The following is a 13,162-nucleotide window of genomic DNA, read 5'->3' as shown; positions in this document are numbered from 1 at the left end:
AAATTAAAGTGCTGTGAAAACACGGCATAAAGAAAATACACATAGACTTTGTTTTAATTGTCCTAAAGCTGACATCAGGAAAAGGTAAGGAACTTGGGACTGCCTGAATGATTCTGTGTCTAGGCTAGCCTAGCATTGCTGAAATCTGTGCAACAAGCACGGCTTTGGGTTAGCAAAGGCACGTCATCTGCTCCTTTTGTGAGCTCAGGAACACACAGTATGTGCAGCCATATCCAGATCGCAAGAACACACACTGAGAAATCTAACTAAGAATCGCTACCAAAACCAGCCCTTGAAAATACTGAGATCTTTCACGTCAAGGCTGTTCTATAGTGATTAAGGCAAGCTAGTTATGTCATCTTAGTCTCAAGAAACACTTTGAAAGACATGATTTCTGCACAGAATTGTGCCGAGGCTTAGCAGAAATGTGCCGTCTTCTTTTCCTCCTCCTGTTGAACTTGGAGACAATGGCCTGCATTCTCCCAGAGTGCCACTGGAGCAGTGGGGATGAGCTAAGGGCAGTTGTGTTTGTCATCTGGCAGGTGTCCAGCGGGTCGATGAAGGCGGTTGGAACACTGTGCAGGGGGCAAAGAACAGCAGAGTGCTGGACCCCACCAAGTTCCTTAAAATCACCAAGGTAGGTGCCAGCACAAGACTTGTTCAGAGCAACAAAAATGCCAAGGTCTTGCCTTACTGTGTCTGCCTGTCTAGGAAAGACTATTACTGTGTTTACAGGTCAAAACTGGGGTTTTGGGACATTTTAAATCCCCAGAGTTAATACTGTGTGTAAATAAAGCACAAAGGAAGACTCCGTTGTCTTCTGAATGTTCCTGTTTTGTTTGTTCTGAGGGAAAGGAATATGCATATGCTTTTTATCAGGTTCATAATGTCCTTTTAGTAACCCAGAAGTTCTCTTAGTTGGAAAATCTGCATTTTATTAAATGATGAAAAGAGAATGTAAGTGGGGTATCACGTGTGATGATGATGCAGCACATCACATGACTGTTGCAGAAGGGGTCTCAAAACACCTGTCTGACAGAAGTCCTTTGCTGCCTCAAGTTCTCAGGACCCTATTCTGACACTGCTTCTTAGTAGAATGAGGATGTCACATTCAATTTGAAAACAAAATATTCCTGACATCACAGATGGCAGCACTCCAGGCTTGAAAGGTTCAGGTGGTATGAGAAGAGCTGTGTCTGCTTTTACAGTGTTTCTGGACTTCTGTGTGGTGCTGTTGCATCCCTCAGTATGTGATAAACTTCCACGCCTGTCCTTCAGATGAGCATCTTCCTGTTATTTAACCATTAAAGTGGCGACTTTGGGACATTTATTTCAGGCTGCAGGTTAGGCAAGCTTGGAGATTTCTCCTTTTTTAATGATCTTCAGAACAGCTTTGGGATTTCTTGCCAAGGAGAACTCTGTCTTTCACATAAATCAGGGTGATTCCTAGACATTCCCTTGTCCCAATTAATGTCACTCTCCCTGAATTTTACTCTCAGTGCCTGGGTGCTTGGAGAGCTGTAAAGCAGAACCTGGACAGACTGTAGCCCTTCTGCAGATCAAACTCAGTTTGTTCCTTGTGAAAGTCATAAAACAGACTCCAAAACTTAATTAGCAGGAGAGATTCAGCCTGCTTTTGTCTGGGCTTACAGCTCATCTGGGAAAAGTCCTTCTACTCCATTTAGTACAAACACAGTACAAACAGAGCTAGCTCCACAACAGCTGCATTGTCAGGAGAGAGGAGCTCATACAAAGAGATCTGTGGGGTCACAACCTCCTCGTCAATAAATTCACCTACTGAGCATTGTAAAATCAATATTCTCTTCTTGTCAGACACTACTTTTTTCCCCCCAAGTTCTGCAACATACTGTCATTCTTCGTCTTCTGAATTCTGTTACCGTGCACATTCCCCCCAAAGCCATGACTGGTAGATGGAGTGGACAGCAGAACCATTTTACTCATCACAAACAAACTGAACATCTTTTAAGTTCTGATATTCTGTGCTTTTTCCTCCTTACTGAGCTTCAGAGTTCCCAATAAAAAGAAGCCTCCTGGTCATTGTGAATGTCTTTCACTGACTTTGGAAGAGTCTGTTTCTGATGTCCTCTGTGTCTGGCCCTGTCTTCCAAAAACGTGTTAAAGAGCATTTTCATATTCACAAGACAGGATTTTTGCCAAAAAATACCCCATTTATAATTAAGATGTATGATTTACCCTGGTAATGGTATGTCTTGATGTGTTTTACAGCCCACAATAGATGAGAAGATTCAGCTTGTGCCTAAAGCCCAGCTGGGCAGCTGGGGAAAGGGCAGCAGTGGTGGAGCAAAGGCAAGCGAGATGGGTAAGTCAGGATGGGTCCTCACCCTCTGCTTTGCTACCAGCCATCCTTGCCAAGAGCGGATTTGGGTGGGAAAGCTCATCTCTCTGTGCCTGACTGCTTGGCAAGCAGGGTTGAAGTGGGGCAGGACCAACCCTTTCCCTTCAGTTCTCTCCCCATCACTTCAAAACCAGCTATTACTTTAAATGATTTTGTGATGCCACGGTGTCAGCGGCTACTGACCTTGTTGTCACTCTTCTCTGTGTTGTCTTTACAATCTCCCAGACTCCTTACGACCAAGTGCCACTAGTTTGAACAGATTTTCTGCACTGCAGCCTCCAGTCTCATCTGTATCTGCCTCATCCGCATCTTCAGAATTAGATTCTCGCAGGGCCTTAACTAGGTAAGCTTCAGTCCAATGATGACTTTCCCTTCTGCTGTCTGTACGCCTGTGCTTTTCACTTACTGCTCTAGTTGCCAGCACACAGAAAAAAAGAGAATTTCATTGAGTTTCTAGGAATGGCTGGGTCTTTCCCTGCCCCCATGTACTTTGAGTTAACTTAAAACACATGCATATTTTATAATATCATAGGAGAGACAGGTGGTATTAATTTTTAAAGCCATTGCAGTGAATGTTTTAGTTTCCACTTTTCAGTCACCCTTTATCTCAGGATACGTTTGCTAGTAGTTTATAACAGGTTAAAAACTCTTCAGATGAGACGTAATAAATAGGTATGCGGGCTGGATTCAATGGTCGTGGATTCAGCCAGGTCAGTAGGTTTATTTATCCAGAAAACCATGCCTAAAACCTTGCAGAAATTTAGCAGGGCTCTTAAAACCCTCTGGCTGTCTGACCCTTCCCATTAGGTTTGACCAAGCCTGCCTGAGCTTCCGCACCCTGTGATACATACATAAGGCTGTGCGGTTCTCTCACACACCCCGATTTCATCAGGGCTACAGCCACTCCAGCTTGTAGCATGAAACATGCATTAACTCTCAATAATTTATTAGCTCTAGACATGGTTTATAAATGTACAGTTCATTTAAAACATCAGTAGTTCTTCCTTCAGTACACATGAGCTGCTGCACTGTTTTCTTGGGTTTGTCCCTCTGATGTTTTCCCTCGTATTTGACCTAAAACTCTGGCTTACCTGGAAATTACTCAATTTTGGTATTGTTTTGCCCATCTTACTCATTAACACAGTAATTAATAGGACAGATCCTTGTCACCTGTTGCTGGCAGCCTTCACTATTTGGAAGCTATTTTTCAATAAATGGGTAAAAAATACACCGCTCATACCATTTCACAGTAAAACAGTGCCTTTACATTATAAAATTCAGCATTCCACATATAAAACAGGTGCTGTAAGGACTCCATTGCTTTTCCATGTGTTCTCTGGGAAGTGTTGGCTCTGCCTGTCCACTCTGTGGATATTTGTGTTTGTGCCTCTCTGAGACTTGAGTTAATTTTGATTATATTCTGTGTAGCTACGACTAAAAAATTGAGACAGCAATCCTGCCAGGTTTGTGTTGTGGGTTTTTTTTTTCCTGCAGTTACTATAAAGCTATCCAGTATCTTTTCTAACATTACCAGTGCTGCAAGTAGGGGTTACTCGTACCATAACCTTTAAGCATGTCTGGTTTTGTTCTGCAGTCGCGGGAGCACGGGCAGGGAGAAGAATGACAAACCTCTCCCACCTTCCCTCTCCCGTCCCAACACCTTCCTACGGGGCAGCAGCAGTAAAGAGCTGCTGCTCGACAATCAGGCACAAGAGGAGCAGCGGAGGGAGATGTTGGAGACAGTGAAGCAGTTAACAGGCGGTATGGAGATGGACAGGAACAGCACAGAGGCAGAGAGGAACAAAGCCAAGGAATCTGGTAAGTGGCTCTTCCGTGCTCAGGGAATCTTGCTGAATGTGTGAAAAGGCATAAGGGAAAAATCTATCAGAAAATGTGACAGATTTCTGTGCAGCGGAGTGAATATTTGGCCTGCAGTGACGCATCATGGAGCTGTGATAGCTGTGATCTGTCTCCCAAAGGTTTGTAACACAACTGATTCATAAGGGCCTTGGCGTCATCTCCTCTCACGAGCTCCTCCTTAGGATTCATCAGAGTTGAAAAGCTGGAGATATTAACAAAGCACCACTCCATGGCACTGTCTTGCCTGCTCATGTCCTGTCACTGTTGCTGCTGGTTTCTGGGCTCAGAGTCTCCAAAATCAGTGTCAGTTCTGCAGAAATGCTTCTTTAGTGCCCAGTAAGGCCAGATCTGCCCTTTCCAAACTCTTCGCAGGGCCAGAGCAGTGACTTGGGTCTGGACAGACTGTGCACAGTATCTTTTTAGCACTGCATTGTTGCCAGCCCTCCTTCCAAGCAGGTCTCAGTGCAGTGTGGTGTTAGCACCCACTGAGGTGGCTTGTCACCTTGTCAGTGCTGCAGCTCTCTCGCTTTTTGCTCCTGCCAGCTTGAGCTGATTTGTTAGTGAGAAAATATTGAGGACACTTAGGGCGATGTTCCCTGTGGACAGAACCTTTATGATAAGTGCAGTGTTTTGCTCCGTCCCTGGGAACCATCTAGAAACTGCTACAGTGAGGAATATATCTCTACTGCCATGACACAGCACGCGCTCATCTTGAAGCTTTGGGACTTTGTAAAGGACTTCATGGGGCCAAGGTTTTGGGGATGTGATCAGGAGATTGCTTTGGTTTGCTGCCCATCACAGTCAGCATGTTTTAAACAGGCAGCATGCTGTAACACCTCAAAGTTTAATTATTTAAAGTTGATAGAGAGCTTTGAAGGTGTTGCAACCTGTGTCACTGCCAGCTACGTTTCTACGAGAAGGTTGATGTACAGAAATATTGAGAGTTCATACAGGGGAAATGTAGCCAAGATAGAAGTGACCCATGCCTGATGATGGAATAGGGAACACACCCTGCTCCAGTGACTTCTGTTTTCAGAACGTCATCTCTGAAAACGATGCTGATTTTCCTTTTCCAAATGTGTTTGTTTTTCTTAAATTTCTACCAGCCAAGCCAGAAGCTCCCCCAGCTCCAGCGCAAGAAAAGCCTTCGCTATCAGAAGAGGAAATAGAGAGAAAATGCAAATCTATCATTGATGAGTTCTTGCATATTAATGATTTTAAGGTAAGCAAATGAAAACCATGCTTAGCAAAAAGTCTGTGGGACTAGAGTATGTTTTCTTTCCAGGAACAGTGTCTTTGTAAGCACCCATCTTGCACAGAGTTAACAGAAACGGTGGGGCCTCTCAAAATTAGTGCAGCAACAGTAGCTCCATGGGCGGTTTTAGGATAGTTGTCTCCCAAACTTGTTTTCTGCCCTGCTAGCAATAGGAAAAATAGCCCAGCTTGTGTGTTTTAAGTAGCAAGATGTATGTGTATCTGTCATGAATCACTGAGCAGCTCCATAATAACAGCAATTTTGGAAGCAGAAAAGCTAGCAGGAAAATAAACTGAGGTTTTCATTCAGCTATCAAAGTATGTGCTGTTCTGATCTGGAGGCAGATAAAGCAATACTAAATATTGAACAAACCACTCCAGAGTATTTTTAATAAACACTGAAAATTACTGAGCAGCTGTCATCACTTCCTAGTTAAAGGTTGAAATTTTGTTTCCCTTGTAAATGGATTTTTAGCTTGTCCAGGGAGTTTGCAAGACGTGTTACATTCACTGCAAAGCTGATTGGTTTGATCTTTTGCTGAAATAAGTTTTAAAAACCTGCCAAGTTTGAAATGGCAGCACTAGGGAGTTACTAGTTTGGCACCCTAAAAAGAGTTGCTGCTTGCACTTCATAGGGCTTCCAATTAAAATCGGAAAGAGGAGTATTCTTATGATGGATTGTTTTGGGTTCACATCTAGTTATCAGGAGAAATTATTAAATTCTGGTTTGGAGAAGAAAAAAAAAAACCACAACCACTTTGATTCGCAACATCCTCCAGCTTGCTGGCCTGGCAGGTCTCAGCAGGAGGAGTTGGGGACAGCAGGGCTGCTTAACAAAGGAGTCTCCAGCCCTTTTTCTTTTTGCGATAGACTTCAAAGGCTAACCCTTGGATGTCTGGGGCTAAGGGGCTGCTTCAGTTTCTCTGCTTGTGAATACAATGAAATTTTTTTTATGGCTGGATGGAAATAGTTGAATTGTATTATACAAGTGCACCTCTGGTTAAAAAAGTACATCGGATTGAGGCAGCTTGTTTGCATTGGGGGGTTACTTGATAATTGTAAATTCTTAGTGCTCTTCCAATGCAGCATGCAACAAAGCTTCTGACTAATTCAGTTTAAACTCATATTAATAAGGCCATATATGGGCATGTTAATGTAGTATATAGCAGAGGAATAGCTGTTTCTCATGAGTTCAGTCTTCAGTATTTAACCTGACTGTAAATTAAAACTGCTGAGCTGTATGCTAGCGTCTGGTGACAGCAGGGTTGACAGCATGTTCACCTGTCTGTCCTGGAGACACCAGCATCCGTCAGGCACATCTGATGGAAGAGCTCTGACCTGAGCATGCAGTCTGGGACTGCCAGGCTTGTGACCTGCAGAAAAAAGCCGTTCGGGGCCTGCAGAAATGCATCTGGGACTGCCAGTTCTTGATAACTAAAGGCATAACCTAAGACAAAGAGCAAATGTCTTTAGTCAGGAAGCCCATTGAGATCCGTTGGGCTGAACCTAGAAGGTCAGGGGAAGATCTTTGCTGATGACAGTGGAGATTTTTGAAGGATGACATTGAGCGCTTCTCTGAAAGTTTCTAAGAGTGTTTTGTTTGCTTCGGTTACAAAAAGCACATGCCAGAAAGTAGAAGCTTTAGAACAGGGTAATTTTCCTCCAAATGCTCCCTACCTATTTTCTGCTTCTTTATATGGTGTGGGTTTGTAACACAGGCATTTCTGTGCAGATCAGATCAGTAATGAATCTAACCTGATGTCCTCCTTTTCACTTGGCTTGGTACTTGATGAAATACTTTGGTGTTTCAGTGGCATCCAGATGACAATTCCTGTCCTTCCACTGAGCAGCTGAACAGTACCCTGGAGTGTGATTGTATTTTAAAAATTTTTGCTTGTGTGGTATGAACTCTCATCTCTTTTTGTACTAATATTATTATTATTACTATTCAATTGCCATCTCAGTGGTGATTTGTAATGAGGTTCCACAGCCTAGTTCAGCAACTTTGCCTGGCAGCTTCACTAAATACTCATTTCCAAAAAAACCTCTATGTTATAGTAGAAAATATCCTCTGTCCCGTTTTTTGATGTTTTCAGTTCAGGTGAATGATCCTGTGTGTCATTCAAACAGGAAGCAATGCAGTGCGTGGAGGAACTGAGCACCCAGAATCTGCTGCCTGTTTTCGTGCGAGTGGGAGTGGAGTCGACGCTCGAGAGGAGTCAGATCACCAGGGATCACATGGGCCAGTTATTACATCAGTTGGTGCAGTCGGGAAAGCTGAGCAAGCAGGATTTCTTCAAGGGGTTTGTATTCTTTGCGTACAAATGGATACTTTTCTTTAGTGTTCTTTGCAAATGAACACTGTGTGGGAGAGGAGTGATTTCCCACCTTGCTTTGATATCCTGCCTTCTCCACGCATCTGTTTTGAAGAAGTTTTTTCACCTGGGTGTATTTATAAGTAAAATAGTTATTATAAAATATTTTTAAGTATTTCAAATGCTTTAGTGAATGTAAATATTTTTGTATTTATATAAGTATTTATTTCTAAGCAAATATGTGGGTGTCTGTTTAAACGTGCATGTTTAGTTTTCTGTTTTGTGATGTGTTTGTCAACGTCTGCCTTTTGGCAAATCACTGAATACAATTAAAAGAGGAGGAAGAAGTCAAAAATCTCCACGTGACATTAGTGCCTGGAAGCTGTGTAGCCTGAAGTCCTGTGCATCCACAGAACCGTAGCCACTCTCCCACTGCTAAAACAGCCTTCACCCATACAATGCCATTTCTCAGGACACCTCCAATTTAAGGAGTGGGCATGTTCTTGAGACGCTGAGAAGGAGAATATGCAGTATCAGATGGGTTAGACTTCCTCAAGAGATCTGAGTTTCAGCTGCTTGTTCACGTCAGCTCTCTGGGTTTTGTGTTGCCAGCCTGGATTTGAACTGGTATCCAGTCGTAAAACAATCCGCATTCCCAGGGAGGTCCCCGGCACCACTCAGTCCTTGCTGGGGCTTAGAGCAGGGTGATTAAAACAGGGACAATCACAAAGAGCAGCCAGTGAATGAGCAGATGAAATAATGCTTTCAGATACTGGGTTTCTGGGTGGTTAGCCCTGTCTTGCTGCTTTTATTTGAATTATGTCTCGTCGTGGTACCACTGAGCGCTCCAACAGTGATCTCCCTGCGCCCATGCCTGGCAGTGAATTTCATCGTGATGCAATCCAGTGGCTCACAGGAAAAGTGTAGGCAGCCTGAGTTCAAAACCGTATGGAACAGCAGTAAAAAATACATATCCACAGGGAGTGCACTCGTCTGTGTCCACGCAGTCACTGATAGTCAAAACGACTTGTTTCAAGTGATACATTTACATAATGGATTGTGATTAAAGCCATTCCTGTGTTCCCCAGAGTGTGGATAAGTGGTTGTGATGCCAAATAAGTAGGATCTTGATGAAATAGTGGGACATGTGGTCTGAATGTGGCATAAACAAAGTGAAACAGCTCCTGAAGATGATGAGAGGGCAAGTGGTGTTCAGCAGGCACATGAGAAGAACACCAAAAACCACTATACTTATTCACGCAAGACAAATTGCTCTGTAATTAGGGGTTATGGGATGAGTGCTGGTCACAGCGCAAGTCTAGAGAGATACACAACAGGAAATCAATTTCTGGCAGAAACGCTTGGACAAACCTAGGTAGCAGAGGATGTAAAGAACAAAGCAAAGGAGATTGCTTCTGGTTATGAAGCACAAGAGAAAATATGAATTTATAGTCACTAAACCGGACCCCAGAACTTTCAAGGTTTTTGGTGAGAAATGAATCATGATGAAAACTAGCAGGAGAGCCAGAAAAATGATCATCTTGTACCAGGCATGGGAAGTGAAGCCACCTACAAGGCTTTTATGGGAAAGAAGAGTTTTGAGCGATTCTGGAAACTGTATCCAGAGTTGGGGAGCGATTTTGTAATTCATCCTGCTGTGTTTTCTGTTCTGGTTGGAAACCTCCCTCTGGTGTATTGAATATTTTTCTTGTGTTTTTTTACACACTTACAGACATTTTGCTGATTACCTTACATTTGGACTTCTGTTACTATTAACCCCCTTCTGTAAATGTTTGGATTTTTTTAAGGAGGCTCCATTTATTACATGGTTTGTATTTATAGACAAAAATGCTTTTTTTTACTTGTGCAGGTTTTACTAGTTAGTAAACGATTTGTTACTGGGATATAAGAATGATTGTAAGTGGTGCTTTCCTGTATGTATCTGCTGGTTTTACAGAAGGCGATGCCTTTTCCACATGCTCTCCATGTTACCGCATAGAGAAATTCCCTCCTGGCAGTTTTGAAGCATTGAAAGCACAAGATGGCAATAGTTTTCTTTGTTACCTTTGTGATTTTCTTTTTTCTTTACTTTATTTGGGGGGCAGGGAGGACGGGGAAAAAGCATTTTTGAAAGTGCAGATTTACTTTGCAGGAAAAGTCTCAAATTAAATTGTCTTTAATGTTTGACATTTTTCCTTCTTTTAAAGCTTTTCAGATACCTTGGAGATGGCAGATGATATGGCCATAGATATACCCCATATTTGGTTGTACCTAGCTGAGTTGGTGACCCCCATGTTAAAAGAAGGAGGAATCTCTATGAGAGAACTTATACAGTAAGCAATGCTGTTCTTTTCCAGTATCGGTTGAGCTGAGCTGTCTGCCTGGCTATGCTGTAGTATTTTCACAGCGTGGTTCCCATCAGTAGATACAAGTAGTGTTAGAGTCTCAACTTCTACAAGTTGATAAAAGGCTTGCTGCACATCATTCAGGACTTGCACCAGACTGAAAGCTGTGGTGGGAAGGGAGCTTGCTGCTGTGCAGTCACTGCCATTCAGGGGTGAAAGTTTTATCTGTAAATCTACTTCAATCCTGTTTGTTTCAGCTGAGCTAAAAAATACCCTGGTGTTGCACAGTCGCAGTCATTTGAGAGCACACCAAGGCTCTGAGAATTAGATTTGAAGAGAGCGAGCTATTGTGCAGGAGTCCTTATGTCATGGAGTGTAATAACTGCCACCGGGGCATTGCCTTAAACGGGCACAAAACCTGGCCTGCAAGACTGGAAACTGCTTCCAGGACCAGAGTTTCTGTATTTTGTGCATGTCCTTATATATTTGGGGATTAACTAGAAGCCAATTGAATGGTTCCCTTTTCCTGTAAGTAGTGGGTTAAGAAAATAATAGCCTTTTCCCCAAAATGGGTCCTGCTACCCAAATACAGCATCCCACAAAAATTAGTGGGTTTGACGTTACATAATAATAAAGTCTTTGTAATTAGCCCTGCTGTGGCAAGCGCACTGCATCACTGAAGTCTGTTTTATCAGCAGTGCTAGCTAGATCAAATCCTTTATCCCTGGCAGAAGTTCAAGATGATTACCTGCCTCAGATCACTACCCCTTGCCTTGCATTCCAGGCTTGGAGCACTGTTTTACAAGGATGAAACCATCTTCAGACAATATAAATTACAAGGAAAAATATCTGGTTTCCTTTCATTCTAGAGAATTTAGCAAACCTTTGCTTCCTGTGGGAAGAGCCGGCGTCTTGCTTGCTGAAATCTTGCACCTTCTATGCAAACAAATGGTAAGTGTCCAGGTGTACCAGTTGTAAGATGGGAGCTGGATGCAGTGAGTACGTGTTTATGCGTGAAGCCTACACTTTTCCCACGTGAAGATATTTAGGGATGGGCCAGCCAGTCCAGATAACCTAGGAAACCCGCCTCTTCATCCCCAGTTTCAAACCAAGCCTTTACGAGATTCCAAAAAGTTAACTTTATTTTTTCTCATCACTTTTCCCTTTTGCAGGTACCTTTGCACCTGGCTTCTTCCAGAAGCTAGAGTGCTGAAATACTGCAAGAGGGACATTCTCAAGGTATTTCTGGGCTGACCAGAAGCAGCAAGTGCCGGAAATCTTGCGAGAGAGCTGTTCTTGCAGACCGGAGAGGTTCTGAGGGTTCGGATAAGCTTCAGATGGCCTCTCAGACTTCTGGGTGCTTATCCAAACTAAATCTGCCAACTCTTAAGAATCACCCATCACTAGGGGTAGTGACACCTTTTCACCCTGTAACTTGTAGAGCTCTCTTACACATTTCACGGTTGTGTGTCCAAACAGTTTGGTGGTTTCCCTATAACTCTGTCTCCATTTTTTGTCTTTCTTTTTTTCAATCCAGCTAAATACTGCACTTTGGATAGTGTCTATTTTCAACCCTGTAAAATCCCTCACTTGCCTTTTTTTTCTTTTTTTCTTTTTTTCTTTTTTTTTTTTTTAAAGCATGCATTCAAATAAGGTTGAATGTTCCAGGAGCATTTCAGTCTAGCAGTCAGTCTAGCAGTGCAAATAGTGGCTTTTTATTTATTTATTTTAGTCTTATGCTTGTTTGGACAGTTGACTTCCATTTATTTTTCTCTGTTCTGTGAAAGAAAAGCTTCTGTGCTCTGGGAGTTGAAGCACAGCCTTGGGTTTCTGTTTCTGCCACAGCTTTCTAATTCGATCTCATCCAGGCCTGTACTTGGACTCGGGAATTTCTGTGTAATATCAGTCATCTAATTCAGATCCTGATGAATCATAGCAGGAACCATGCACAATTAGCTCTTAATGATCTGCATTGTAAACTTAAAATTGTAATCTGCTTTGTAAACTGAAAATCAGGCTGCTTTTATCAGCGCTTAACTTAGGCTACACAGTGATCTCCCTTATGTGGGTGCTACAAGGTAAAAGTTTTGGCAAAGCATTTGGGTGAAAAGAGCTGGTTGTTGCTAGTATTTTTATTCTTGTGAGAATTGTGTATGTGCCATCTTAGGCCGGATACCGAAAGGTCAGTGTGACATTAGAGGATGTGGAAAGCTGAACTGTATGTGCTGCAAAGGCGTTTTTCTCAAGGTTTGCAGTAAATTCTAGGAATTGAAGACTGAACTTGGTATCACGTACCTGAATTTGAGGCTTGACCTCTGCACAGAAAACAGCCATGTAAATAATTATTTTCTAAAAATAGCTGATTTGCTGGTGCCTCAGTGTCAAAGCAGGGGGAGAATGAGTCACGGAGTAAGTTAATGACAGAGTCAGGAGAAGAATCTAAGTCATCTAACTGCCAGCGCTGTGTCACGGCCGTGGGAAACTGCCTTGTTCAGATGTGTCACTTTTTGTAGGTAATCTCTGGCTGAAGTTGTTGCAAACCCCATGTGTCACGTTATGCCTTGTTTATTACCCATCACTGTGGCGTTTGACCACTTGACAAGATGTGTATACCTGTGGCAGGATTGCATATATGATTTCTCTTGCACGGGATTTCCAGAAGTTTTCACTTCATTGCTAGGCATTTTGTTTGGTGGCTGAACGGTTCTTTATTTCTCCTGACACAGCTGCACCACTCCGGCTTGTGTAAGCTTCCCTGGTTGTGTCTCAAGTCTTGAAAATGAGCAAACTGTTTGTGTTTTAGAGCCATAAGAAAGTGGGAGCCTTATGGAGGGAGTCTGGCCTCAGTTGGAAGGACTACTTACCCGAAGGGGAGGATGTACATACCTTTCTCATGGAACAAGTGAGTTCAGAGCAAGCATCTGCTTAATGATTTTGGCACACTGATTTTTGGCCCTACGTCCCATTTGTTCATCCTCTTCCATCCAATTCTTATATATAGTTGGTATGGG

The 13,162-nt window shown here is 42.8% G+C and overlaps 1 protein-coding gene across 21 annotated transcripts in view; it reads left to right on the top strand.

Moving 5' to 3' along the window:
- EIF4G3 (eukaryotic translation initiation factor 4 gamma 3) overlaps positions 1 to 13,162 on the top strand; it is a 147,911-nt gene that overhangs the window by 129,688 nt on the left and 5,061 nt on the right. For all 21 annotated transcript variants that reach the window (XM_049804810.1, XM_049804889.1, XM_049805073.1 and 18 more), the window contains 9 exons: positions 543 to 637; positions 2,248 to 2,341; positions 2,603 to 2,720; positions 3,972 to 4,195; positions 5,344 to 5,459; positions 7,622 to 7,794; positions 10,014 to 10,139; positions 11,021 to 11,102; positions 12,955 to 13,053. In XM_049804810.1, coding sequence (XP_049660767.1) covers positions 543 to 637; positions 2,248 to 2,341; positions 2,603 to 2,720; positions 3,972 to 4,195; positions 5,344 to 5,459; positions 7,622 to 7,794; positions 10,014 to 10,139; positions 11,021 to 11,102; positions 12,955 to 13,053 — 1,127 coding nt within the window. The remainder of the gene's footprint in view (positions 1 to 542; positions 638 to 2,247; positions 2,342 to 2,602; positions 2,721 to 3,971; positions 4,196 to 5,343; positions 5,460 to 7,621; positions 7,795 to 10,013; positions 10,140 to 11,020; positions 11,103 to 12,954; positions 13,054 to 13,162) is intronic.

The sequence above is a fragment of the Accipiter gentilis genome, chromosome 1 (assembly GCF_929443795.1).
Source record: "Accipiter gentilis chromosome 1, bAccGen1.1, whole genome shotgun sequence".
Classification (NCBI taxonomy): domain Eukaryota; kingdom Metazoa; phylum Chordata; class Aves; order Accipitriformes; family Accipitridae; genus Astur; species Astur gentilis.
Note: the sequence above shows the minus strand (reverse complement) of the source record. Positions and strands in the feature narration are given on the sequence as shown.